This window comes from Ceratotherium simum, chromosome 4, assembly GCF_057802395.1.
Source record: "Ceratotherium simum simum isolate JZ-2026a chromosome 4, ASM5780239v1, whole genome shotgun sequence".
Taxonomy (NCBI): domain Eukaryota; kingdom Metazoa; phylum Chordata; class Mammalia; order Perissodactyla; family Rhinocerotidae; genus Ceratotherium; species Ceratotherium simum.
In genome coordinates this window covers 12,199,923-12,226,127 of record NC_141903.1, presented here as the reverse complement: position 1 = coordinate 12,226,127, position 26,205 = coordinate 12,199,923, and the positions used below count along the sequence as shown (strand labels likewise).

The 26,205-nt window shown below is 39.1% G+C and overlaps 1 protein-coding gene across 2 annotated transcripts in view; it reads left to right on the top strand.

Moving 5' to 3' along the window:
• The first annotated feature begins 2,661 nt into the window (after positions 1-2,661).
• Positions 2,662-26,205, top strand: part of TENM2 (teneurin transmembrane protein 2) — a 573,466-nt gene continuing 549,922 nt past the window's right edge. For both annotated transcript variants that reach the window (XM_087429448.1, XM_014786118.2), the window contains exon 1: positions 2,662-2,763. In XM_087429448.1, coding sequence (XP_087285574.1) covers positions 2,706-2,763 — 58 coding nt within the window. In that variant the 5' untranslated portion in view covers positions 2,662-2,705. The remainder of the gene's footprint in view (positions 2,764-26,205) is intronic.

The window sequence follows — 26,205 nt, the reverse complement described above, 5'->3', positions numbered from 1 at the left end:
ATTGGGTGCGTGGATATTTACAAGTGTTATATCCTCTTGTTGGATTGTTCCCTTGATCATTATGTAATGCCCTTCTTTGTCTCTTTTTACAGTTTTTGTTTTAAAGTCTATTTTGTCTGATATGAGTACTGCTAGTCCAGCTTTCTTTTCATTGCCATATGCATGGAGTATCTTTTTCCATCCCTTCACTTTCAGTTTGTGAGTGTCTTTAGGTCTGAAGTGTGTCTCTTGTATGCAGCATATATATGGGTCCTGTTGTTTTATCCAGTCAGCCACCCTGTGCCTTTTAATTGGAGCATTTAGTCCATTGACCTTTTTTTTTTTTTTTAAAGATTTTTTTATTTTTTTTTTTTTTTTTTTTTTTTTTTTTATTTATTTTTTCCCCCCAAAGCCCCAGTAGATAGTTGTGTGTCATAGCTGCACATCCTTCTAGTTGCTGTATGTGGGACGCGGCCTCAGCATGACCGGAGAAGCAGCACGTCGGTGCGAGCCCGGGATCCGAACCCAGGTCGCCAGCAGTGGAGCGTGCTCACTTAACCACTAAGCCACGGGGCCGGCCCTAGTCCATTGACCTTTAAAGTAGCTATTGACAAGTATGTACTTACTGCCATTTTTTAACTTTTTTTTTTCTCGGTGTTTTAGTAGTCCTTCTCTGTTCCTTTCTCCTTCTCTACAGAATTGATGGTCTCTTTAGTTTGACCTCTGTCTGAGAGCTCTACTCTTTAACTCCCCTCCTCCCTCATTTTATGTTTTTGATATCATATCTAACCTCTTTTTTGTCATTTGTATCCATTACCCTCTTATCATGGAAATAGATAATTTTTCCTATTTGTGGTCTTCTCTTTTCCCCTTAAATCAGTCCCTTTAACATTTCTTGTAGCACTGGTTTCTTGGTGACAAACTCCTTTAATTTTTGCTTGTCTGGGAAATTTTTTCTCTCTCCTTCCATTTTTAATGATGACCTTGTTGGGTAGAGTATTCTTGGCTGTAAGTTTTTTCCTTTTAGCACTTTAAATGTATTGTGCCACTCTCTTCTAGCCTGTAAGGTGTCTGCTGAGAAGTCAGCTGATAGCCTTATGGGGTTTCCTTTGTATGTAACTTATCTTTCTCTTGCGGCTTTTAGGATTCTCTCTTTATCTTTAATTCTGGACATTTTGATTATGATGTGTCTTGGTGTGGGCCTCTTTGGGTTTATCTTGTTTGGGGCTCTCTGTGCTTCCTGTACCTGATTGTTTCCTTCCTTAGGTTAGGGAAGTTTTCATCTATTATTTCTTGAAATAGATTCTCTGCCCCTTTGTCCCGCTCTTCTCCTTCTGGGACACCTATAACACGGATGTTAGTGCGCTTGATGTTGTCCCAGAGGTCCCTTAGACTGTCCTCACTCTTTTTAATTCTTTTTTCTTTTACCTGTTCAGCTTGGGTAATTTCTTCTAGTCTTTCGTCCAGCTCGCAGATCCGTTCTTCTGTATCCTTTACTCTGCTTTTGAGTCCCTCTAGTGAATTTTTCGTTTCCTGTACTGTATTCTTCATTTCTGATTGGTTCTTTTTTATATCTTCCATTTCTTTGTTGACATTCTCACTGAGTTCATCTATTCTTCTCCCCAGATCAGTGAGCATCCTTAACACTCTGTTTGAACTCTCTGTCAGGTAGGTTGCTCATTTCTGTTTCACTTAGTTCCTTTTCTGGGGTTTTGTGTTGTTCCCTTACTTGGAATGTATTCCTTTGCCTCCTCATTTTGCCTCTTTCCCTGTGCTTGTGTCTACGTATTAGGTAGGTCATCTACGTCTCCTGCTCTTGGATAGGTGACCTTATATATGTGATGCCTTAGGAGGCTTCCAGTGTGATTCCTTCAGTTCTCAATGTTCCAGGGGTGACCCCTATGTGGGCTACATGTGTCCTTCTGTTGTAGCCTGTTTGCTCTCCCTGTAGGTGCCCAGGGAGGCTGAGTTATGCTCCTAGCTAGCTGTTGTAATGCTCAGCTGCTTCATTTGTTGTGGTCCCTTCAGTCTCTTTATCAGGTGTGGGGAGCCCCAGCACAGTTGGCTGCAAGTTCTAATACCACATTTGTGTTTCAGTATTTCTTTTAAGTGAGTAGGCCCCCAGCATGGCAGGTTGTTAGACTCAGGGGCTTACAATTGCTATAAGCCTCCAGCCTTTAGGTCTCTTGTCAGCTCTCTGAGGATTGCAGCTTGGTGGGGCTGGCCTCAGGCACGGGAGCACCCAATTGTTTCAGGCTTTGGAAGGTGGGTCAAACCCCCTATGTGGGTCTTTGAGAAGCACAAGTCTTCTGTGGCTGACAAGCCCTGCCGCCCACAGGTCCACACACACAGTCAACACAGTCCTGCCCCGTGTGTGCACCCCAACTTCCTGAAGTGGACCCAGTCTCTCCATGGCGGGAGCTCCACACACTCCACCACCTCCCCACACTCTCTGCCGGCTCCTTGTGCACGCCCTGCCCCACTGAAGTGGGCTCAGTTGCCAGGCTGCAGAGAATCCAGTCACCAATCTATGTAAGCCCACAAGTTGCCTGAGGGCTTGTTGTTGGGTGGGGCCCGTCTCTAGGGTGGGCTGCCTGCCCTGGCTGAGCTGGATTAAATCAGTGCTCTAGTGGGTGGGGCAGACCTGGGCTAGCAGGCCCCAGGGAGGACTCCAATGGCATCTGTGTCAGCACGCTCACACCAGGCCACAACAATGGCCACCGCCAATGTCCCAGTCCCTGGAGAGGTCTCCCCTCTCACCGAGATGCACTCAGGGCCTATCAGGTGAGTCTCTTTTCACCAAAGCACCGTGCACCTTTCTTTCTGGTGATTTTAGGTTGCTTTATGAAACGGGTGAGTTTGCGCATGGGCCTTTTAAGAGCCAGTTTTAATTTCTTTGTGAACCAGCTTTTCTGGGGGGACTCCCCAATGTTTTAGTAGCAGGCAAAGTCGGATATTATACCACTTGTCTCGATTGTGCTGGGTCCACAAAATGCCCACAGCGGGGGCGCTCCCCAGCTCAGGGCCCCACGCCTCCAGGGAGGGCTGCGGACCTGTGGGCTGCTCCCGGCGGCCGTGAGGCGCTGCGGCTTGTGAAGGCGGCGTTTTTCCTCTCAAGAAGGGTGTTTCTGCCTCTTCCACCGCAATTAGGATTGTCCTTTGTTGCACGAGTTCCTCTTATCCAGTTTTCAGTTCTGTCTCAGGGGTAATTTTTCCACGAGTAGTTGTAAATTGGCTGTGTCCGCGGGAGGAGGTGAGTTCAGAGTCTGCCCACGCCGCCATCTTGACTTTTCTCCACTCTTCCATAGAATTCTGATACACACTTAAGTTTGAGAACCTTTGTTGTAAATGACTTAATAAGGTAAACATGAAAATAACTTTCAGAATTATGAGGTCTTACTGTGTTAGTACATATGTTCATAGAAGTTCATTGTAAAATCTAACAGTCAAATTTGTATCAAAGTATGTCACCCACTTATTTCCATAATGACAGGCTCACAGAACCAAATAAACCATGGAGAGTAGTTAGCCATAGTGAGATAGGAGATCAATAATTTATCACCTACATATCATGGCTGATTGCAGGAGGAGGTCATTATAATTACAAAGACACCCCTTCCAATTAGGCCGTTCATTGAGGAAGTAAGGAATTTTTCAGCATGGTTCATAAAACAAACAAGCATTTGGTTTTCATGAAAAGGTGGCTACTCTCTTTTCCTCCCAGAATTCTTGATGTTTCATCTCTCAGACAATCCTTTCAGAATTGACAAAGGAGCAGAACACACACTATAGGAGTTTACTAAATATTTACTATCTTTACTAAGATAGTAAAAGTTACTGAGCATGAAAATCAGTTTTAATCATGAAATAAATTGGCATCAGAATCAAGTCTGTCTACTTCACTTACTAGCTCAGTGAACCTGGGCTAGTTAGTTAACTTTCCTTTGAGCTTCAACTTCCTCATCAGTGAAAGGAAAAGATAAAACCTGCTTCAGAATGTTGTTGCAAGAACTAAAGAAAATAATATAGAGAGAAGACCCACCAGCATACCACCGAGCCTGGCACAAAAATGACACTCATACACTGGTGGCTTCTCCTTTGCCTGCTCCCTTAGCTAAAAAGTAACGAATTGTTCTTTTTCGGGCTCTGTACCTTTTTCTCTTTGGCTCCACCCCAGGTTTCCAAAATATCACATATTGAGGAAATGAGAAGGAGACAATGAATGTGAAAAGAGAGACGCAATCTCAAAATACAGCAACTTAAGTGTTGGCGTAGATGGTATTTACAAAATGAGCTCTTCTCTGCTGAGACAACTGTACACAGTTGACAGAGAGACATATGTAGCTGTTCCAAAGATGCATTAGACATGCAAGTGAACTATTTTCACTCCCATTCCTCAAGCTCCCTACACACAGCATTTACAGATATGTTTCTATACATACATACATACGCTTGCACACCAAATTGAGTCTATTATGAGCTTTTATTGCCTGTGTGATATACAGCTATTATTTATTATTGTGCCCAGGAAGTATAGTACAAGTATCATAGTAGGGCTTAAAAACCAAAAGATTTAAGATGGAAATAAAAAAATATGATAGAACTATAAAAGGATTGGACATACAGCATTGTTGAATCGAGGAAATACAGTGCTTAGCCAAACTTACTGAACTCAAAGAAGGAATGAAGAACTAACCTCCGTGATATACTTTGAGTTTGCACATCAAGTCTGTGGATATTAAACCCACCTCAGTATGCATTGTTTGGATACAGTGTGTGAGAAAGAGGTGCAGTGGGAGGGACACTGTCTTCTGTGGAGGAGAGTGTAAGAAACTGCCTCGACGTATAAAGCCCGTGCCTTCGTACGTGGTCAGCAGTGCCACAGTGCTCAGTGGATACGCTTACGTCAAGGTTCCCACAGAAGATGTCCCCATGTGTCACTGCAAAGGGAGATGTGTCCTTTTGATGACATGATGGCAAAAAGTTCCTTTCTCAAATAGCCTGCCTTGCAATTAGTTTTAAATCATCTATGTGTCAATTACAGCTTCCGGGTTGTTTTTATAAACAATTTTATTGAGGTATGTTTTATATATCACAAAATTGTCCCATTTGAGTATACAAGTCAATGATTTGTAGTGACTTTACAGATACCATCACCATAAATAAGATTTAGGACATTTGTGTCCCCCAGTAATATCCCTTGTGCCTGTTTAAAGTTAATCCCCATTCCCTCTCCCAGCTCCAGGTGATCACTAATCTACTTTCTGTTCTTATAAATTTGCCTTTTCTAGACACTGATTCCTATCAGTGGAATCACACAATATATGATCTCTTGTGTCTGATTTGTCTCAGTCACATAATCATTTTGGCATAATCTTTTTGAGGTTCATCCAGGGTGTAGCCTGTGTCAGTGGTTCATTGCTTTTTATTGCTGAATAATATTCCAACCACTTCCGTTAAAAAATTTTAAAGGCCTATATTTATTTAATTATTTATATGTATATAAAAACTGAAGGGAAAACACATTTCCAGTGAAGACAAGATAGATCCAGATTCAGTATAGAGTTTTATTCTCTGTATCTTACCTAGTGTGGCTGATTATACTTCCTTATTTATTTGTTCGTCTTGTAAAGAAAACACCATGTCAAGTGTTGGCTGTCTTGTTGCACTTTTTAAAAAATAATTGCACAATAGATTATTCAAACCCAGAATGGTGAAAATATAAAAGCAATTTCTAGCAAACTGTAGTTGAAAAAAAGTGCCAGGCCTTCATTTGTAGAGTGCTGTGATGCAAATATGTGTTAAGTAATGTAATGGAGTTAAAAATTATCATAGTATTAAGATGAGTCATAGGAATCTGAAAATAAGTAGAAGATTCATTACTTTTAATATTTGAAAGTGAATTAATTCAGTATCTCATAGTTTTGTTGATTTCATTTTCTTTCATATTCTAATACCGTGTCAGAGAGATTGCTGCAATATTTACATATTGTCTTTGCTGCATGCAATATCGTTACCCTCTCAAATTATCCACCTGGATCCATTTAATTTCATAATGGGTTTCTTTGGAAGTTGAGTTGTGGAATGTCATAAATGTTCAGGGAGAGAATGCCACTGTGGACTCAGAAATTATATAAAAAAGCTTCTAGTATGCATGCTAAATAAAAATGGGTCGTATAAAGTTTATTAACTAAACAAATTAAACCAGCTTGGGTAATGGGTGTTTCACATGAAATTCCTGGAGCAGCATAAATGTGCTTTGCAACCTGAGGTTTGAGCTCGTGTTTTTCTCACATAACATTTGGCTTTTTGTGTTTTCCCAGTTTCTCTTCTAAGTGGGGCAAACACTGTCTTCCTTTCCCTGGGGTAGGAGAGGGCCTTCCAAAGATAGTGTGGATTTCAAGACTTAAGCAATTCCGGGGGTTGTAAAAAGGGTCAGTGAGTGGGTTTGTGGTCACTAAACAATAACAGTAAGGGTAGAATTGTGTCCTCAATAAATGGTGTAGCCATTGGGAGGATTCCATACGATAAATGCCTTGTGATATAGTTTCTATCATTATTCCATTTAGCAAATGAAGAAACTGAGGTTAAAAGAGGTCAAGTAACTTGTCCAAAATCACAAAGCTAGTAAGTGTCAGAGCTGGGACTTGACTCTAGCTCTGTCTAATCTTAAAAGTCCGTGCTCTTAACAGTTATGCTAAACTGTTTCTCAAAATGGCAGACAGGAGACCTGCCCCTCCCCACACCTGCCAGCTCCTCAACTACATTAACAAGTCAAATGACCTCGAAGATCTTAGTTTATTAATCTAAAGAATGAGAGGTTCATTTTGCACCAGGTGCCTTTTCTTGAGCAGAATTAAATTCTCATTTCCCTGATCTCTTAAGATGTCTGACTCATGGCTGGGGTGAGGGAAGAATCAGTGTAAATTGGGATGGAAAGAAATGGCAGCAGTGAGGAAAAAGCAGTGTGCAGGCATAGAGGGAGGGTGGGCGGAGAAAGATGGTGGTGATGACCATCACACACAGGGCTAGGGCGGCTGCACTTGCCACAGGGAGTCATAAGCACCAATCAAACCAAGACTGAAAATCAACCAGAAACTCCCCCTCAATCTCTGAGGCTTCTTTGATGCTCTTCACAAGAAAAACTTGTGTGTTCTTTTCCTTTTGTCAGGGACACGTAATTTAGAAAGCAGAGATTTTTTTTTTTTTCAAGTAAACATGAAGGATTAAAAGGAAATAGACAATAGAGCTTTTAAAGAATGCTTTCTTAAGACCTTCAGTGGATGTTATCCAGTAAATAAGAGTTTCACAGTACGTTATCAATGTTAGTTTAGAGAAAGAAAGGTCAAAAAGTTAAACTTTGATATCTTTATGTTTTCACAAAGGTTATTCCTGAAGGAGCTGTATGTAAAAAGAAAAACAAAAAACAAAAAAGATTGTTTATTACAACAACAAAAAAATCCTTTCCTGTATTCATTCCAAGTAATGGGTTTCACCTTGTAGCTATTCTTTTCTGTGAAAGGTTTGTGTTATTATCCTTGGGTATTATTTGCTGATGGTATCAGCGCAGTGGGTCATTATCAAAGAGCTGGCTTATTTCTGGAAGATGTTATTAAATGTGGTGGAGGTATGGTTATTGCCATTAAAATGCCAAAAGAAAGGAGAAATGTGAAAATACAAGAGGTCATTCTGAAGAAACCAAGCTGAACCTTAGAAAATGAGACAATTTGGTGCTAAAACTTTGAGTTGTGGCTAACTTCTCCTTAGGGGCTGGTCTGCTCTACTTCAGTTACACAACAGCTATGGGGCAGGAGACACAAACTCTGGTGTGTACTGGAGCTAAGCAGTTGATATAAATGAGTGAACCAAAATGACTGGTATTAGAGACATGGGAGCAATGAGAACATTCCATATTTCCCCTGACCCTATGATAAGAAAAATAATAGCATAAGTGCAAAGTTAAAAAGTAACATTCAACTGCAGTGTCAGGCATATAATTGAGAGTGGAAAGACTATGGCAAGCCTGATGGCTCATGAAAAAGACACCTCTGTAATTCAACTCAAGCCAATTGTTCCTTCCATCTTCTTGAAAATCTGGGTCAAAATCAAGAGGAGGATAAAGGTTGCATGCAGCTAACAGGAGAGAATGCAGCAATTGGGAAGCCCTTTAAAACCTAGATAGGATTTGGAGATACAGGACAATTTCCCTACTTAATTTATCTCTTGTAGGCAATGTGGAACTCTCAAAGAGTTCCAGGGGTTGGGGTGTGATGATACAAAAGTGCAACTTCTGCAAATTAATCTGTCAGTGCTATGTTCGGTGGTTTGGAATAAGGAAAACAGTCCTGAGGCATTACAGTTTACAGAAGAGTCATAAGGACTGAAATTAGCATCGTAGCATTGGAAACTACCAGACAGATGAGAAATTGGTGGACTTGATGGATCCAGGATGGGGGTAAAGATCCAAGAAATTATAGATGTTGATGGAGACTCTCAAGAAAGATGTTGGCTCCACTGACAACATAAAACCATAAGAAAAGCAGCATGTTTCGAAGGGAAGATCTGAGTTCATTCAGCATGTGCTGAATCATTTCACATGGGCAGACATTCCCAAGGACGGGAGCAGGGAAAGGAGTAATGTGCATCTGCCCTGGAGGTGCCCCACAGTCTGACCCCCTCCTGCAGGAAGTGCTTGTAGGTTCAGTTTTAGATATTTTGAGCCTAACGTACTGGCAGAACCCTTCCCAATTTAGAAACTTGAGCCCTAGCCTGACTGTCCCTCTCATTTTTCTCCTGTATTAAATCCTTAGGTACATTTTGACCTCAAGTCACCCTGAAGTTTTGTTTCAAAGAGTTCTTGGGGCACAAAATCTGTAAAAGCTTTGGCTATAGCTTTTCTCTGTCCAAAAGGCAATCCCCAGGATCTGGTTGGGTGCATCCGTATGTGTGCATACCTTTGTGGAAAACCATGGAGATTAACCAGTGGTATGAATGAAGCAAGGCGAGCCAGACTAATCAAGCGCATTTCAGAATGTCATATAAAAATGTCCTAGTAAGGGCCCTACGGAAAACAGCCAGCTCTGTCAGGCTTGTGTCCAGCACTTGGCTTAGACAAAGTATTGAAAGCCAGTGTGCAATGCTCTTTCCTTTTATGTTATAAAGGTACACACACACACATATACACAAACACAAAATATTTGAACAAATATAATAGTTGTAATTCTACTGTCTGTTTATATGTAAAAGAAAGGAATTAACATTTGCTGATCATATACTGTGTGCCAGGCACTGCCCAGTTTTTCTTTACCATGATGACTCCTTTTGGGGATCTGTCCCAGCAATGCGGACAACAGGACTGAATATTAGAAACCTAGACCACCCTAGAAAATCCGGACCATATGGTCACATACCTGTTACCTTCCTCCTTTTCTCCTAACAGAGCTTGAAAACTCTAGCAAGTTATTCGGAAGTCTGTTTGATGTTGGTCTCTAGTGAGAAGCAATGCGACTGTTCTCTTGCTGCAATTGGATGGATGTCTGTCTGGGAAAGAGGGCGGAGGTGGATGGGGTGCAGGGGGACCCCTCACCACAGGCTTTGATCTTCCTTGACTCCTCCTGGGATATCTCACCTTTTGATGTTGGGAATCAGTTAATTACTAGTCGAAATTGGTTTGAGGGACTAGGAGACAGTTTGAAGGCTCTGTTCTCAAACTGCCTGTACTTTGATCTGAGGATTTTTAGGGCAACTTTCCAGTGCCTCTCAGGCAAATGAGAAGGGCTCGGTCTGTGGCCCCTCCCTAGCAGTGGCCCCAGTTTTGAGCCTCTTCTTCTACCATGGTACCATCCTGAGTTAGCAGACTTCTCCCTCAGAGCCCTTCTGGTTTCATTGATCGTAAAATAATGACTTTCGGGATCAGATTTTAAGCATCTTTCACACCACAGACAGCATACAACTTGATAATTTCCTCCTTAGATCTTAATTGGAAACTCTCATTTCTCTTATATGTGTAACTCCTGGTTAACACTACCCTGAATATCTCCTGCAGCACAATCTTGATTTGTAAGACAGTATATTAAATTAATGGGTTTGGAGTCAAATTTCCTGCCCTTTCCTTTGTTGATGTAAGTTAACATCCTCCAAGTTGACCTGAAAGGCTGAGAAATGCTCACGGGTTTGACGGGCAGGTGGTGCTGGAGAACTCAGCTCTCCTTTCTGTTCCAAACGAGGCAACACAACCTGGCACCTTGCCTAGTAATCCAATTCTCCTAATGAACACGTTTCCCAAGTCTGAGCCCCTTGCATTGTGACCATGCCACAGGGCTGACAACGAGATAATTTTCAGTGCTCAGAAAAAAAAACACACGAGAAAACCTTCTAAGAGTGTGTTTTGTTCTTATGTCGTGGCCCATTATGGCACTTTCATTTTAATTGCATGTGAAACCCATTTAAAGAGGTGGTATAATGTGACTGTTTTCTTGGAAAACAGGCAGGAGCGATATGGATGTGTTTTAGAGGAACCTGTTAGTTACCCAGGCTGTCAGCATCATACCTTAAGGGTGCTAACATCGTATTAAGTATCTAAGCAAATGTAATATATTTGATCCTCTTGTCTATGAATCCCTTGTCCTTATATAAGTAGTAGATTTGTATCAAAGTATCTCAGGCAACAGAGTACGGTTCAGTATTTCAAAGAGAAAATATGCATTTCCATGCATGGGCATTTTGTAGTTTTTCAAATGGAAATTGAGCCATATAGATAAAGCATGCATACATCAAGACTCTGCAATTACTCATTTAAAATATTGGCTGATCCGGTTTTATTGTTTTGTTTTTTCTTTATTCTCACTCCCACTGTGGGAGATGGCCCATACTTCATAGAGTTTTAGGACTCCCTGACCTTCTGTAAGTAATAATGAAAGGCCCCAAGGCCAGAGAAATGAAGCCGCAGGGTCTTTTTCCATAAAATAAATGGTGTTCCCTTGGTCTCAATATCTATACCCTTCTGTAAGAAGCAGGTTTCCCAACTGAAAGAATTTCCACATTGCTTTGACTTTGCCCACTGTGGTCTCTTCCTCATTTAGCAGACTTTGTTCTATATGCATAATTGGGAATTAATTTTCTAATTAGGTTCTTCACATTTATGAAGTTGTTTGATGGGGTGTCTGTTCTTATAACATGGCCTAAAGGCTAAAGTAGAGGTAATAATTCTTTTTTCTGGCTTTGCCCCTAATTCAGCTAAGGTTCCTGGGAAATATATTTAACTTTTATGAGATCCCGGTAATACATCTTTAATGCTGATCTACCTTTGAAAGGTTGTTAAGAGCTTCCTAACTAAGGCTTTAAGACACATTACAATAAGGTTGGTTTTATTTGTGATAGTTGCTTGAACAAAATGAAGCCATTTCTTTTGCAACATGCAGGGTATTTAGAAAACCAAGCACAACAAGGACTGCAGAAAGTCAAACCAGATGAGCTGGGAGGCAAAACAACATTGAATTGATACTTAAGAAGCAGAGGTGACACCGAAGATTAAATGGCTAATATTTTTACCGTGAATGTGTGGGTACAACTGGATCAGGTATGAGCTGTAAGGGGCTGTCACCTGGATTCTCTGTGACTTGTCACGATGATTCCACAGGTAGAGAAATTGACAGTCTATGGTTCAAGCACTCTGTGATCCAGAAATCAAGCAGAATAAACAAAATCATCTAAATAGTCTTTTTGCTTGCCAACTATTACACTTGGAAGTAAAAACTAAATCCTGTTGTCACAATTTTTTCAAATAGTGAGAGTTATGTTAGTTATTACTATGAATACAAAATAACATGTTTATGAGGACAAGGACATTGACACTGTACATTAACAAAAGGGCATCCTCATTTTATGGGAAACTGTTGTCATTAACCCTACTTGAAATGTGGCTCAAAAAAAAAAATGGATACCCCTCAGCAGCCTCCAAATAAGAACCACCTCTCACACTAATTTCCTTTGTGCGTCAATATCTTCATTAGAGTTTGTGTGTTCACATAAATGTCAGGGCCAGGCAAAACTGTAAGAACAAAGTGTAAGGCTGGATATATGATGGTTAATGGTAAGTGATATTCAGCTTCACAAAAAGACATTTATCTTACTCCTGGCCTGTTTCCTTTGTAGGTTGAAGTTACCTTCTACGTTCCTGTAGCTTCCAAACTCATGCCCTTCTACTATAAAAGTTCCCAGTTTACAACTACAACCTATAACTCTCAAGATCCTGTTCAGTTTCAGCATAGAAAGAGTCCACATGATTGGGAAAATCACTCTACCCCATGGGACTCAGGAGGCTGGTTGCTGTGTCCACCTCTCATTCTAAGTGCCTGTGTGATCTTGGACAAGTTATCTAAGCTCTTTGTTCCAATACAGTTCAAACAAAGAGGTCCTTTCTGTTTTGAATACACTTAGCTTCCAAATTTTTATCTACCACGTGCATTACCCAAAGAAATCCTGGTCAGTCCAGCTTCTTGAGAAATTAGCCTGAACCCCTCAGGAGCAAGTATAGCGTAGTGGTAGAGAGCAGAGGATGCAGACATTGCATTTGGGTGTCATCATTGCCTTTTCTCCCCAGCTACTTAATTATCTCAGCCTGACTTCTGCAGCTGTAACATGGCCTGAAGATCCTATTTCACTAATCCTTTTCTCTCCCCCTGCTGTCTCCTCCTCCTCCTTTCACTTCTTAATGGTAGAGTTTTGTTCTGATTTGTTTTGTTTTGATTTGTTCTAGAAGGAGGACTAGAAGGAGGACCATGATCAACTAGCCTAGGTTAACAGTGAGGAATCAAGGATTAATACATCTGTCTCTGGGACTGGCAGTTACTTGACCTTAATTCTACTCTCTATATAGCATCCAAAGTCTTCTTTTTAAAATTTAAATCAAAGCACATCATTCCTTTGTTTAAAAACCATCCAGAGTTTCTCACTATACTATACAGTAGTCCCCCCTTATTCATAGTTTCAGTTTCTGAGGTTTTAGTTACCCATGGTCAACTGTGGTCTGAAAGTATTAAATGGAAAATTCCAGAAATAAACAACTCATAAGTTTTAAATTGTGCTCCATTCTGAGTAGTGTGATGAAATCTCACGCCGTCCCTCTCTGTCCCTCCCAGGTTGTGAATCATCCCTTTGTCTAGTGTTTCCTTGCTGTATATGCTACCCACCTGTGAGTCACTTAGTAGCCATCTCGGTTACCAGATCCACTGTCGAGATATCACAGTGCTTGTGTTCAAGTCACCGTTATCTTACTTAATAATAGCCCCAAAGTGCAAGAATAGTGATGCTGGCAATTGGGATATGGCAAAGGAAACCATAAGTGCTTCCTTTAAGTGAAAAGGTTCAAGTTCTCAGCTTAATAAGGAAAGAAAAAAAAGTGTATGCTGAGGTTGCTACTTTTATTACAGTATATTGTTATAATTGTTCTATTATCATTTATTGTTGTTAATCTCGTACTGTACCTAATTTACAAATTAAACTTTATCATACCTATGTTTTGGTATCATAGGAAAAAACATAGTATATATAGTGTTTAGTATTATCCACAGTTTCAGGCATCCACTGGGGGTCTTGGAACGTATCCCCCATGGGTAAGGGGGGACTACCATATTTAGAATAAAATCCAAATTCTTTACTATATTTAACAGTAATTTTTTACTTTGGACCCCTTCCTTCCTTTCTCTTCCTCCTCACCGCTTATAAAAATCCTCTTCCACGACTTCAGCCTTCTCCTGCCCCTCCTCCTCCTCATCTTCCTCTTTTGGGAGGAGAAGTCTCTAGCCCCAAATTTGTGCTGAGTCCATACTCGCATTTCTAACAGCTAGTAGAATGTATCCTACTTGAATTCTGGTCAGCATGCCCTAGGTGTAATTCGTCATATCCTTCCCCAAACCACCCAGCAGCTATGGCTTCTGACTTCTGTTAATGGCATCTCTGTTGTTACAGGAAACCAGATGCACAATCTCATTCCTTTTTACTCCTCTCCATCCCTCTCTCCCTTTAATTGCTTACTAACTTTTCTATTTATACCTTTATTTGTACTTTCCCTTTCCCATTGCCATTATTGTCACTCAAATGAGGTCCTCAGGACATGAAATAGTGAAATAACCTCCAACAGGTCATCTAACTTCTCCCTGTTTTCTCTTTCTTTCACTCCAGGTTATAAAGCTGTAAAATTAATTTATTTTTTGGAGTACAGCTCTGATCATTTGATCTCCACGCTCCCAAACATTTATTAGCCATATAATAAAGTCTAAACTCCTTACCCTGACTTTCAAAGTCCTGTACAATGTGACCCTGACTACTTTTCCAGGCTAATTTCCTGCTTTTAAGTCATCCCTTTATTTATTCAACAAATATTGATTGAGGGCCAACAATATACAAGATTCTAAGGATACAACATTGAACAATACGAACATGAAACTTTCAGTCTAATGGAAGAGAAAAGCCAAACACACACACACACACACACACACGTACACATATAAGTTGTATGAGAGAAACAAAGAATATGATAAAAAATAGAGTAACAGGGAAATAACTATATGTTTAAGTAGCACAAATATATTTTGCACTTGACCTAAGTTAGATAAGTTACTAATTCTGAATACTGCCTAGTATTTTCTGCCTATTTTTCTTTTTGCTTATCTCTTGTCTCTAATAGTCCTTGTCTCTAATAATCAATATCTGACCCATATTTATGGCATATTTATTGAAGCTTTTTGTCTTCCCAGTGTCTATTTTTCCTGACTTCACCCTTTCCAAACCCTCAATCCAGCCCTTGTTCCAGAGGTGGGTCATGTGACCTAGGGCTAAACCAATCAGCACCCTACATTTCTTTGCCCATAGGGATTGGTTCTGGAATGGCATGTGACTTAAGCTAGACAAACAGCTAATCTGAGGGCTTTTAAGGAAACCACTGGGAAGCAGTCTTCATTTATTCCTGTTGGATTTGAACCTGAAAGAATGGAAGGTCTAGAGTTACCAGAGCCATCTTGGCTATTGGAGAATGGAGTCAACCCAGAAGGAGAAAGGAAAAAAGAAACCAGTTCTTGGTAAGATCATATGAGCCCCCCCAAATCAAGTCACACCACACCCCTGGAATTCTTAATTATATAAACCAATCATTTGTCTTTTTGCTTAAGTCAGTCTGAGTTGTGTTTTCTAAAAGAGAAAACAAATACAGTCAACCAATCTCAAACGCTACTCCTTTCACTGAACCTTTACTGGTTTTCCCTATTCAGTGCAGTTTTTCTGTATCATCAATTATTTTGTCTCTCAGCTATGGTACATACATTATTCAGCCTTATTTTAGAGTTCTTTGTGAACCTGTCTTGCCCCTATCAGATTTGAATGGATGAGTATTCCTCTTTAGAGCTTTTGATTGACCTGGCAAACAGGGCCTGGACTAAAGTATGGCAAATGAGGTACCTAGGGTGCAACATTGAAGGAGGCACTCACTCTCAGGTGCTAACTCTGCACTCGCATGACATGGAGAGTGAGTGCCTCCTTAACTGTTGCTCCCTGTGCATCTCACTCACTTCATTCTAGTACTGACTCTGCTAACAGAGTAACTACTCAATAAGTTTTTGGCAAATTCAAGAGAATTCCACATTTTGCATGGAGGTGGGAATTATTCAGCATTGTATCTTCTTTAGCATGATACTCATCTGACACATCTGACCTCTTCATCTTGAAGTCATTCATCAATATACAGTGATTACAGGGAGGGTTTGTTGATGACGTGACTCTAAAAAACTGTAAATTACATTTCCCAGCAATGAGGTGAAGTAATATCTCTACTAGGTGATACATTCAGAAATAACATGGAATAAGGGACAGAGGATTGAATTTTCACTCCTTTACTTATATTTTCATAGTTCAGTGTCTGTTGTGAAGCCAAAATTATACAACTCATTATCTAGGTCAATCTAGTGAGCCATCTTGTCAGCACAGATGTGCTACTTTTGCACTAGAATTCTCAGTGGTAAAGTTGCTTCCAAGCTGGTACCTATTATTAATAAAAATGTTAAATAAATAAATTAGAGAAACAATTAAATCATCGAAGCCTACCTAATAGGTGCAATAGGCTATAAACATTATCTTCATTTTATATGTAATTTTGTCAGTTATTTAAAATTATGGGCATTCAGTAGCCACTTAGTGTTTGTGCTGGTGTTGGTTCAATGGTTGTAAGCAACAGAATCTGACTCTGAATATAAAGAATGTTTTAGAAAGGAATATCAGATCAAACGAATAAACAGATCCAAAAGAAAGACATTGGAATAGGACGGAAGCCAGGCAGCTCCAGAGAAGTGGTTAACAAGAGCATATATCTGTAGTCTCATCAAGGCACAAATAGGATGAATCTACACAAACAATTTTCCTCACATGATTCCACTCAATTTTTGTCTTTGCATTATTCTATCAAGACTAATTCCTAGGATGGTGGGTTCATTTCCTGATTGTGATCATATGTCTACCTTTTGACCAAGAGAAAGCAAGGCATTCTCTTGAAAAGTTCTACCAACACTATACACGAACAACAGATGTCCATTACTTTGGTACAGTTAGAATCTGAAAACTTTCACTGTCCTACTTTACACATATTCTGGGCCAATTGCCAATCTGTGTTGAACATGAGCAAAATCACTTTATCATGACGCTTTGCTGCAGCAGTCACATCGCATTTGCTCAAATTTTGGAAGCACGAAGCTGTTTCTGTGGGCATGGGAGTGAATTTGGTAGAAAAAAAAGATTTGGTGTTGCTGTATATTTTAGTTCAACTATTTGGCTCAAAACATGCTGCCATCTATTAGCAAGTGAATTGGACTAATCTTTCTGTGAGTTGTGTTGAAATGGTTTTGCCAATAGATGTGGAGAGTAAGAATGTCTAAGACAGATTTTTAAACCCAAAATTCTGCCCTAGACTAGCCCTTTTTCCCCTGGAGGACTCTTGAAACATGTGTGCACAATCTAGATAAGATAGGCGCAGGGACATTTTATTATTAATTTGGGCATTGACCCCAGTTACCAATATAGAACTCCAATGAGGTGGGCTGCAACATGTACAAGACTTTTTTGTCTGGATTTATTAGGGCTAAGTAGCCTGGAACTAATACAAGTGGAAAGTCTTGTTTTTCTACTTTTCTGCAATTACAAACCGGATCTTACTCTCAAATTTGAGTTAAGTCTGATGCAGGTTCAATCCTTCCCAGTCAGAAGATAACAAAGGCAAAGCAAAAAGAGCATAAGTTGGTCCCAGCGTGTAGAGTTCAGCTGCCCGATCCAGGCCTTTGCAGTGACTCTGAGTTGCTCCCAAGATGGCTGCCTCTAAGTCCCTCTTAAAGACCCACGTATAAAGAGAGGAACCATGCCAGCTTCATGGGTTTGTGACCTGTGCTGTTGCCCTGTGCTCAGAAGGACCTTATACTGTCTGCTCTTGAAGTTGTTAATAACGTGAACAAAAGGCCTGCATTTTCATTTTGCAGTGGGTCTTGCATATTATGTAGCAGACCCTGACAAAGACAGAAACAAAGGAAACCAGAATAGCTTGCAAGTGGGAACACCTAGGCCACAAGTGTCATAACTTTTAATCTCTTTAACAAATGCCATCTCTGATACTCTGGCCTGGTATAATATCCTAGAATTTGCTCAATCCATATGCAATACACTTGCTTTTTAGGAAGGGCAGCAAAGGTAGGGGATAGGTGAAAATGATACAGAACTATAGCATTCCCACCACTAGAATCCAGTGCTCACCCCACAGTCTTTGTAAATAGACCTCAGACATGTTGACTTATCCAAGACAGATCATTTTTCTGAAACGTAAAATATATTTGAAATCCGTTGATCTTCAAAGGTGAGTATTAACTCCTTGGAGGAATTGGCTTTCTTGTTTTTATAAAATAAACTCTGTTTTTAATTTATTCAACCATTTGTTACATGAAGCCTGCAGAACACTTTGCTAGGTTCAAGAGAAAATATATCAGTCATTGAAGGTTGAGTTAGAATATGGATAAGTACAGAATGCTGGATCTTAGAGAAGAGTGGTGTTCTGTTAAAGCCAGATATTGGAACATGTTATTCGTCTGCTTAATATCCTTCAGTAGATACCCATTGCAGAAAGTTGAATAAAAATAAAATAAAATTCCTGAATAAGGCTTACTCATATTCAGATCTTGTATAAATGTCACTTGCTAAGAGAGGTTTTTGTGTCTTTCCAAACCAAATCAGGACTCTCATGTTATTTTCTCTTAGGGCATCTGTGGTTTAACATTATATCATTTCTCATGATTTTTTATTGCAGATTTTGTGTATTTAGTTACTTGGTATTTCTCTCCTAAATGAGATTGTAAGCTTCTTAAGGGAAAGAACCAAACTTCTCTTATTCCAGTGTATGCCAAGAATTTAGCATGATTCCTAAGCACATGGTAAAAGTCCCATAAATATATATTGAGTTTAAAAAAAAAAAAAAAGCATGAAAGTACATGCTCTGTTTTCGAAGTGGCATCAAGTGAAAGGACCGGGAGGTAGGAACAAACGTGGCATGTTCGAGGCCCAGAAAGAAGGGTCAGTATGCCTGGGACACAGTGAGCAAAGGCTTAAGGGAGAGAAGGAAGAAATGAGGTTTGTGAGGGAGCAGGAAAGATGTCAAGTAAGAGCTTTGCAGGCCAGGGTAAGAAATTAAATATGATGGGATACCACTGGAGGGTTTTAAGTTGTTGAGGCATATACTGAAGTAAACATACATATTATAACACGATAATATTTTGGTACATTAATTTAAGTCTGAAGCATAAAACTTAATACAATACCATTTAAAGCAGAGGCCAACGTTTCTGTAAAGGTCCAGATAGTAAACATCATAAGCTTTGCAGACCATATGGTCTTTTCACAACTACTCAGATCTCTAATTGTTGTGCAAAAGTGGCCATAGACAATACTTAAACAAATAAATGTTGCCGTCTTCCAACTAATCTTTATTTGGAAAAACAGACAGTAGGCCAGATTTGGCCCATCAGCCTTAGTTGGGACCACGTGCATCCGTATCATATGGGATGCATATTAAAAATCCAGATTCTTGTGCCCTCCTCCAGCCACCTTAAACCTAAATCTCTGGGTTTGAAGTCTGAGTGTCTGTGTTTACCAAGTTACCCTAGAGAATTTTGTGTGTGATTAAGTTAAGAACCACTGATCTAGAAACCCAGTTTATTCCTGTTGGGCCATTTTAAAGTACTGAAAAATGTAACTGATTGACCTAGGTTGGCACATGGTGTGATTTCTCAGGGTAGAAGGACTAATGTTTGGGATGTTCTGTATTCAGGTAAGGGCAAGAGGCAGGTTGTGAGAAGTGGCCAATAAACTGGAATAGCACGTGCCAGGAGACTGTAAAGAAGAGCATGTTGTTAGTAACGAGGGAGAAAGCCCTGCTTAGATAAGGCTGAGAAGATCAGCCTTCCCTTTCAGTTCCCTGGTTTTAATTATTGATGCTAAAAATACATTTCCCTTAATTGTTTTGTGAAAATAAGTTAAATAAAGAATAAAGCTGTTCCATACATGCACAGACACACATTACACTCTTTTCACATAAACACTGAGATGATTCCTCAGAGTGTTCCTTTTCAAATTTGGTTGCAAAATAACACCCACAGAATGTATTTCCAACCACAAAATACTGTGACAGTAAGCAGACAGCACGAGAGAGCCTGTTATGCTTTATAGATTGCAATGATTATATTCTGAGAGCAGTTGATGCATTTGTTGGTATTCATTCTATTTCACATTTGCATTTAAATTCCTTTGGAACAAAGATAAGATAAAGAGGGAAACAAATGATGCTTATTTGTTGTTGTATTGGACTCCTATTATAAGTATTGCTTTAAAAGAGGGTGAAGCTTTGCAAGGAAGCATTCCACATGTTCTTTACAAAACATCAGATGCACATTCAATCATCAGTTAGAAATGTGCAGGAAAACATATCCCTAGGGCTTTAATAAAATCATAAATCAATAAGGGATAACCCCAAATGTGGTTAAATACAAGAAGCAAATGAAATACTCAATACTCTCTTTGACACGTTTATCCACATTTTATTGATACATAAGAAATGTAGAACTGCATTTGAGTTTTGAAACACTATCCTTTTTATTTCAGGCATTATTTTAAAACGTTGCTTGATATTCACGTTTCCTCTTTCAAATAATCTCTGCATCTGCAGCATGATCCTTTGATGAATTTATGCAGATCAGTTCTACATCCAGGGTAATTCTGCTCCTCTAAGCTCTCTATTTTGTTGGGATCCAAGGAAAAAATCTTTCTGTAGAGTTCAATTGTACATCCCAGTAAGGGGAGGTTGGATTCCTCTGCTATGCAAGAAACACACCTGCCTCTCCATATGATGTGTTTGCCATAATGCAACCCAGAGGAATGAGAAAATGCCACCTCTTTCTTCCAAATTACTAAGTAAGTGGCATATCAATGCTCTGATATGTAAACCATTATTTTAAACATCACACTCATTTCTATAAATACACCTGAAATAAGATAAAAATCAATAATTCAATGACAACAGTTAATTATATGGCGTGTCTGAACTCATAACAAAATTTTCTCTGACTTTACTATGTTTTCCAGTACATTTCTCAAAGGAAATGACATTAGGCAAGCCTTTTTCTACATGTTGGCAGTGAGAGTCTGGGAGCATTTCTCAAAAGTGGGGTCTGAAGACACTCTTAATAAGAAATATTTCACAAAAATTAAGTTTGGTTGTCAAATTAGGAGAATTATGTCTAAGAACCACTGCTTTGCTTATCTCCCTTCTTGGATATTTAAAGGCACACTGGCATATTAAAGGCTCTGAGAAGTCCTGCAGGAAAGATATGTATGAAGCTTTGTTTTTCCAAACTTTTTGTTCAGAGAAAATTTTTTTTTTTTTTTTAATCTGATGCCTGGCATTGGAACCTGTATTTCTGGGAATACACATTCCAAAACCCTGGTCTAACTAGGAACTAGCAACTAGCAGTAAGTACATTCTCCTGTTTTTATTACACTTTTTATATCCCCTAATACATGCTTTTTGTATATATTTTAGGCATGTTTATTCATTTATCATTCATTCAGCAAATATTTGAGGAACTTCTCTGTGCCAGGAAATGTTGGATGGTGGGGACACATCAGTTCAATAGTATATTTTAATTTTGTTTTCAAAATATATGATAACTTAGTTGCTAATGTAAATAATAAATTATATTTAAAAAATCAAAGTATTGTAATACATCAATACATCAAATATAGACTATTTTAGAATCTTAAGTCAAGGGTTCAGAAAAAATGCAAAATAATAGCTATTTTCCCTTACATGTTATTAGGGCACCTTGAACTGAGCAGATACTTTATCGTTGTGACTCTCCCTGGAATACTGATAATGGTGCATTTAAATAACACGTAATTATGAGATTTAGAATCGGAAGCAAAGAAATTCAAAAGCATTAATTCTAGCCTCTTGCTTTAGCTGAATTTCTGTGATCTAACCCAGTCCCTAGAAATGTTTTGAAAATCAGATCCTAAACAAAGTTTTATAAGCTGCCTATCTTAGAATGTGAATTTAGACCTGCACAAACCTGGCCTTTTTTCCAATTATAAGGTGAGTTGGTTTAGAAAAATCTATATTTAGAAACAGCATTTTAAAAGTTTATTGCAGCTCCAAGCCATAGATTTGAATAATAGCACATGGAAAAAAGTAATTCTGATTCTCATTCTTATGTAGCTGGTGCCACTTCAGTCATGTCACCTGAGCTGAAAGGGACTGCCAAGTTAATTTGGTCAAGAGGTTTTCACAAACTGTCCATCTTATTAATTATTCCTTCATTTGCTGGTAGAGAAACCTAGTTCACACTGGCTTAAGTAAATAAGAACAACAACAACAGTGATAAAATTAGTAAGTAAATATGAATAAATGATGTGGGGGATATTGTCTCCCTTCACCTCAGAGTAGGGGGGCAGGTATAGTTTGCTTCAGGATTGACTAGATTCAGTGGTGCAGACCGTGTCGTCAGGACCGTGGACCGTGCCTCTCTCTGGTTTGGCATGGATCTCAGACGGGCCCTCTACCTGCTGGTTCCCAGCAGCTGCAAGCTTACAAAATCCTTAGAACTAGAAAACCAACGGGAAGAGCTGTCTCTTTCTTAATGATTCTCATAATTGACTCTCGTTGGGCTGTCCTGACTCATATGCTTATGCTGCAACCAATCAAAAGGTGTCAAGAGAATAAAATGACCTGATTGGCCAGACCTGGGAGATGTTGCCATTCCTGGAGTTGGCACAGACCAATAGAGAATAATAGAGAATGGAGGAGGCGTGGTTCTTCCAAAAATAGATGGAGGCACAACTACCAGAAGAAGGAGGAATTGATGCTGGGCAGGCAAAATCAACAGAAGCCCATTATATTGTTTTCAAGTGAACATTTACACAGAAGCACGAGGTATAAAATAAATAAAAAGAGGGAATTTCTCATCAGAAGGTCCTAGGGGGGTGGGGAAGGGGCCCAGAGACCTGCTCAATCATCCACACCTCTCAGCTCTTGAGGGAAGCCGGCCATCTATCCCAATTTTCCTGGGATGATCCTGGTTTGTGTCTGTTATCCAGGGAAATTATTAATAGCACCTCTTTTTCCTCTGAAAAGTTTTCTGGTTTGCTTGATAAAATTTAGGGGTGCTAGATCTTGGGGGACGTCTGAGATCTATTATTATCTGTCAAACACAATTGTAACACTTTTTTTGTTGTTGTTTTGTGAGGAAGATCAGCCCTGAGCTAGTATCCAATGCCAATCCTCCTCTTTTTTGCTGAGGAAGACTTGCCCTGGGCTAACATCTGTGCCCATCTTCCTCTACTTTATATGGGATGCTGCCACAGCAGGGCTTGACAAGTGGTGTGTTGGTGCACGCCCGGGATCCAAACCTGTGAACCCTCAGCCCACTGAAGCAGGCTGCGCGCACATAACCAACCGCTGCTCCACCGGACCGGCCCCACAATTGTAACACTCTTGATCTACACCGAGGCATTCATTTTGATAAATATCTCTATGTTTCACTTGAATAATGTGAAGATCTTGGAAGAGTCTAACTCAGATCATCTTCTCCCATTTTACTTGTTTCCCATACAAAATTAAACTTTATTATTATGATTTTATACACTTATTTGTGTAAAGTTACGCACATTTAACAAATTCTATGTTCATCATTGCTTCTTCAATCTCAATCTGTCTCCTGAGATACATTTTCGTCTTCCTGAACTATTCCTTTGGAACCTTACTACTCAAAGTATGGTCCATGGACCAGCATCATCAACATTACCTGGGAGCTTAGTAGACCTGCAGAATCTGGGACTCACTGGATCAGATTCTTTAGTTTAACAAGATCCCCAGATGATTTGTATACACATTAAAGTCGGAGAAACCTTGTTAGGGGTCAGTGGTTCTCTGAATTGGCTGCCTTTTAGAATCTCCTAGGTGGCTTAAACACCCCCAAGTATCAGTAATGTATGTAGAGATAGATGCCAGAGCCCTTCCTCAGACCAACTAAATTAGAATCGCTGGGCATGGGGCCACTACTCTAGGAGATCCTTTATTCAGGATCAATAGGTGATAAACTCTCATTTTTGTTTGTTTGTTTGAAAAATACTTATTATTCATTATTAAATAATAATTTGAGTTATACAATTCTAGGTTGACATTTATTTTCCCTCAGTGATTTAAAGATTTAAAAGATTTTCATTCTTTTCTGGGTTTAATTGTTGTTGCTGGAAAATCTGTTGAGAATAGACTCTTTTTCCCTGTAAGCAATCTGAGCTTTTAATTTCTGGTTGCTATTGAGACCTTCTCATTGTCTTTGATATTGTGCAATTTTACTCCATTGCTAATAGGTGTATATTTCTTAATTATTATTACATTTAGGATTTATTGTATTTTCTTAATCTTAGGATTCAGGTTTTTCATCTCTTTTGAAAAATTCTTAAGCCATATTATTGTCCCATGTTCTATTCATTCTTTGTTTTTTTTTTTGAAAAGTAAATTAGACTTATGCAAAGCATTTTTATCTTCCTCTATGTCTCTTATTCTCTCATATTTTAATCTTCTTGTCTCTCTCTTCAGCATTCTGGATAAATTCTTTTTATTTTCCAATTCTAATATGCTACTGAACATATACACTGAGTTTTTATTTCGATGCTTTTATTTTTTCACTCCTTAAATTTCTAGTTAGAATATTTCATTTCTAGAAGTTCTTTTTATAATCTGACTGGTCTTTCTTCACTAGTGTCTTTCTCCTTGCTTATTATTTCAATTCTTTAAAAAAAGATATGTAAACATAGTTATGTTACAATCTGAATCTCATCATTCCAATATCTAAACTTTTTTCTGTTGTTTCTGCTGATTACTGCTCATGGACACCTGTTTCCTTGTTTGCTTTGCAGTTTTGGAGAGTGAGTTTATGTTATCTGGAACTTATCTGTGAATGTTTTGTGAGGCCTCAGTTGAGGGTACCTTCCATCCTAGTAGAGAAATTTGTGTTGGCTTCGGCCCGCTTCTATAAAATACAAGGAAGACAAGGCCACTTTGATTTCTTGTCTTGGAGTTTCTTCTTACATGCTGATTATGTAAATTTTGAATCCCATATTCGCCTGAGGGCAAAGCTGTGGTGATGAATTTTTCACAAGGTGCTTATTTTCTATCCAGAATTCAGCATTAGGTAAACAAATTGCCTTGTCTGTCTCTTTGCTGACTGGTGAATTTTTTTTTATTCTTATTCCACTCTTTCCTTGAGGGGAAGTGCCCCAGCTTCAAATCATTCATACTGTTAATGAGTAAAGTAAAGCTCAGAGTTTGACTTGCTCAGGGTCACATAACACCTGGGAGGCAGAGATGAAAAAAGGACCCAGATCTTCTCATAGTCCAGTCATTTTCTCTCCAACAAAACAAGCTACAAAAATAGAAATGCCTTCTTCTAATAAGAATGGCTTCACCTTTGCCTCCAATTGGACAAGTAACAGCAAGATTCAGTTATTCCTCATGGTTAACTTTGATGAATTGTAGAAATAGGTTACTTAGATATATTTTAAGAATCATAAGAACATGAAAAAGTCATATGGGATAAGACTTATAGTCCACACTATTCAGTATTTTGTCTTTTATAGTAGCACCAGGGGACATTGGTGTGACATGATGATAGTTGCCCTTCGTGATACTGTCCTCAAAGGGGGCATCCCTAACTGGGAAAGATCTGTCATCCAAGAATTTCTCTAAACCCTTTTTGAACTCGCATTATATTTTTGGTTTGTATAACCTTAAAGCATGGCTTTACATGGAATTGATCTTATATTAGTCAGAACATGGGCTAAGTAACCCTAAGGTCTTTTTAAAATATGATTTTAAGTATCATAAATCTTGTTGTATAAGTAGACTCTGCAAGTGGAGAGCATATAATAGAGTGATGTAAAGCATGGACTCTGAGGTCAAACAGGCCGTGTTCAAATACAGGCTTTATCCTTGTGTGCTAGCTGTGTGACCTTTGGCAAAATCTTACACTCTTCTGAACTTCTGTTTCCTCTCCTGGAAATGGGCAATGATTTTAGGGTTATCACAAGGTTACTGTGACAAATGAATAAGATAATACATATAAAATTACGTAGCACAAGTAAACAGTCAAATGAAACTATTCTTAGTAGTACCGTTATTGATATTTTTATTATTGCTAGTGGATGGATATCTTCATCATGGTCACAAACATCACCAAAAAAAGTACATATGAGTCCATTTTGTATTTTTTAAAACATCTGGATGGTGAGGGCAGAATAAGATGTGAGACCGATAAAATTAACACTATACCTTCAAACTATTTCGATTTTTATGGGTCCCAGTGTGTACCAAACAGATCACTGACCTTGCAGAAAACAATCATTAAAATATCTTTGGATGTGCTGTTGTGGGAGTCTTGCCTTTTAAAAAAGAGAGAGATAAACTAGCCGAATAAATAAGGTCACTTGCGGTTCCGTCCTGGATTTTACCCTTATATAAATTGACTCATATTTGGCCATTGGGTTCCCTCAATTATCTTATTTTATTTTTGCCAAAGAACAAAACAAAAAGCATGTGGCATGTAATAGCTCTAATGTTAATAACATTGAATGGTTTTCCTTGGGAAGTGGCCT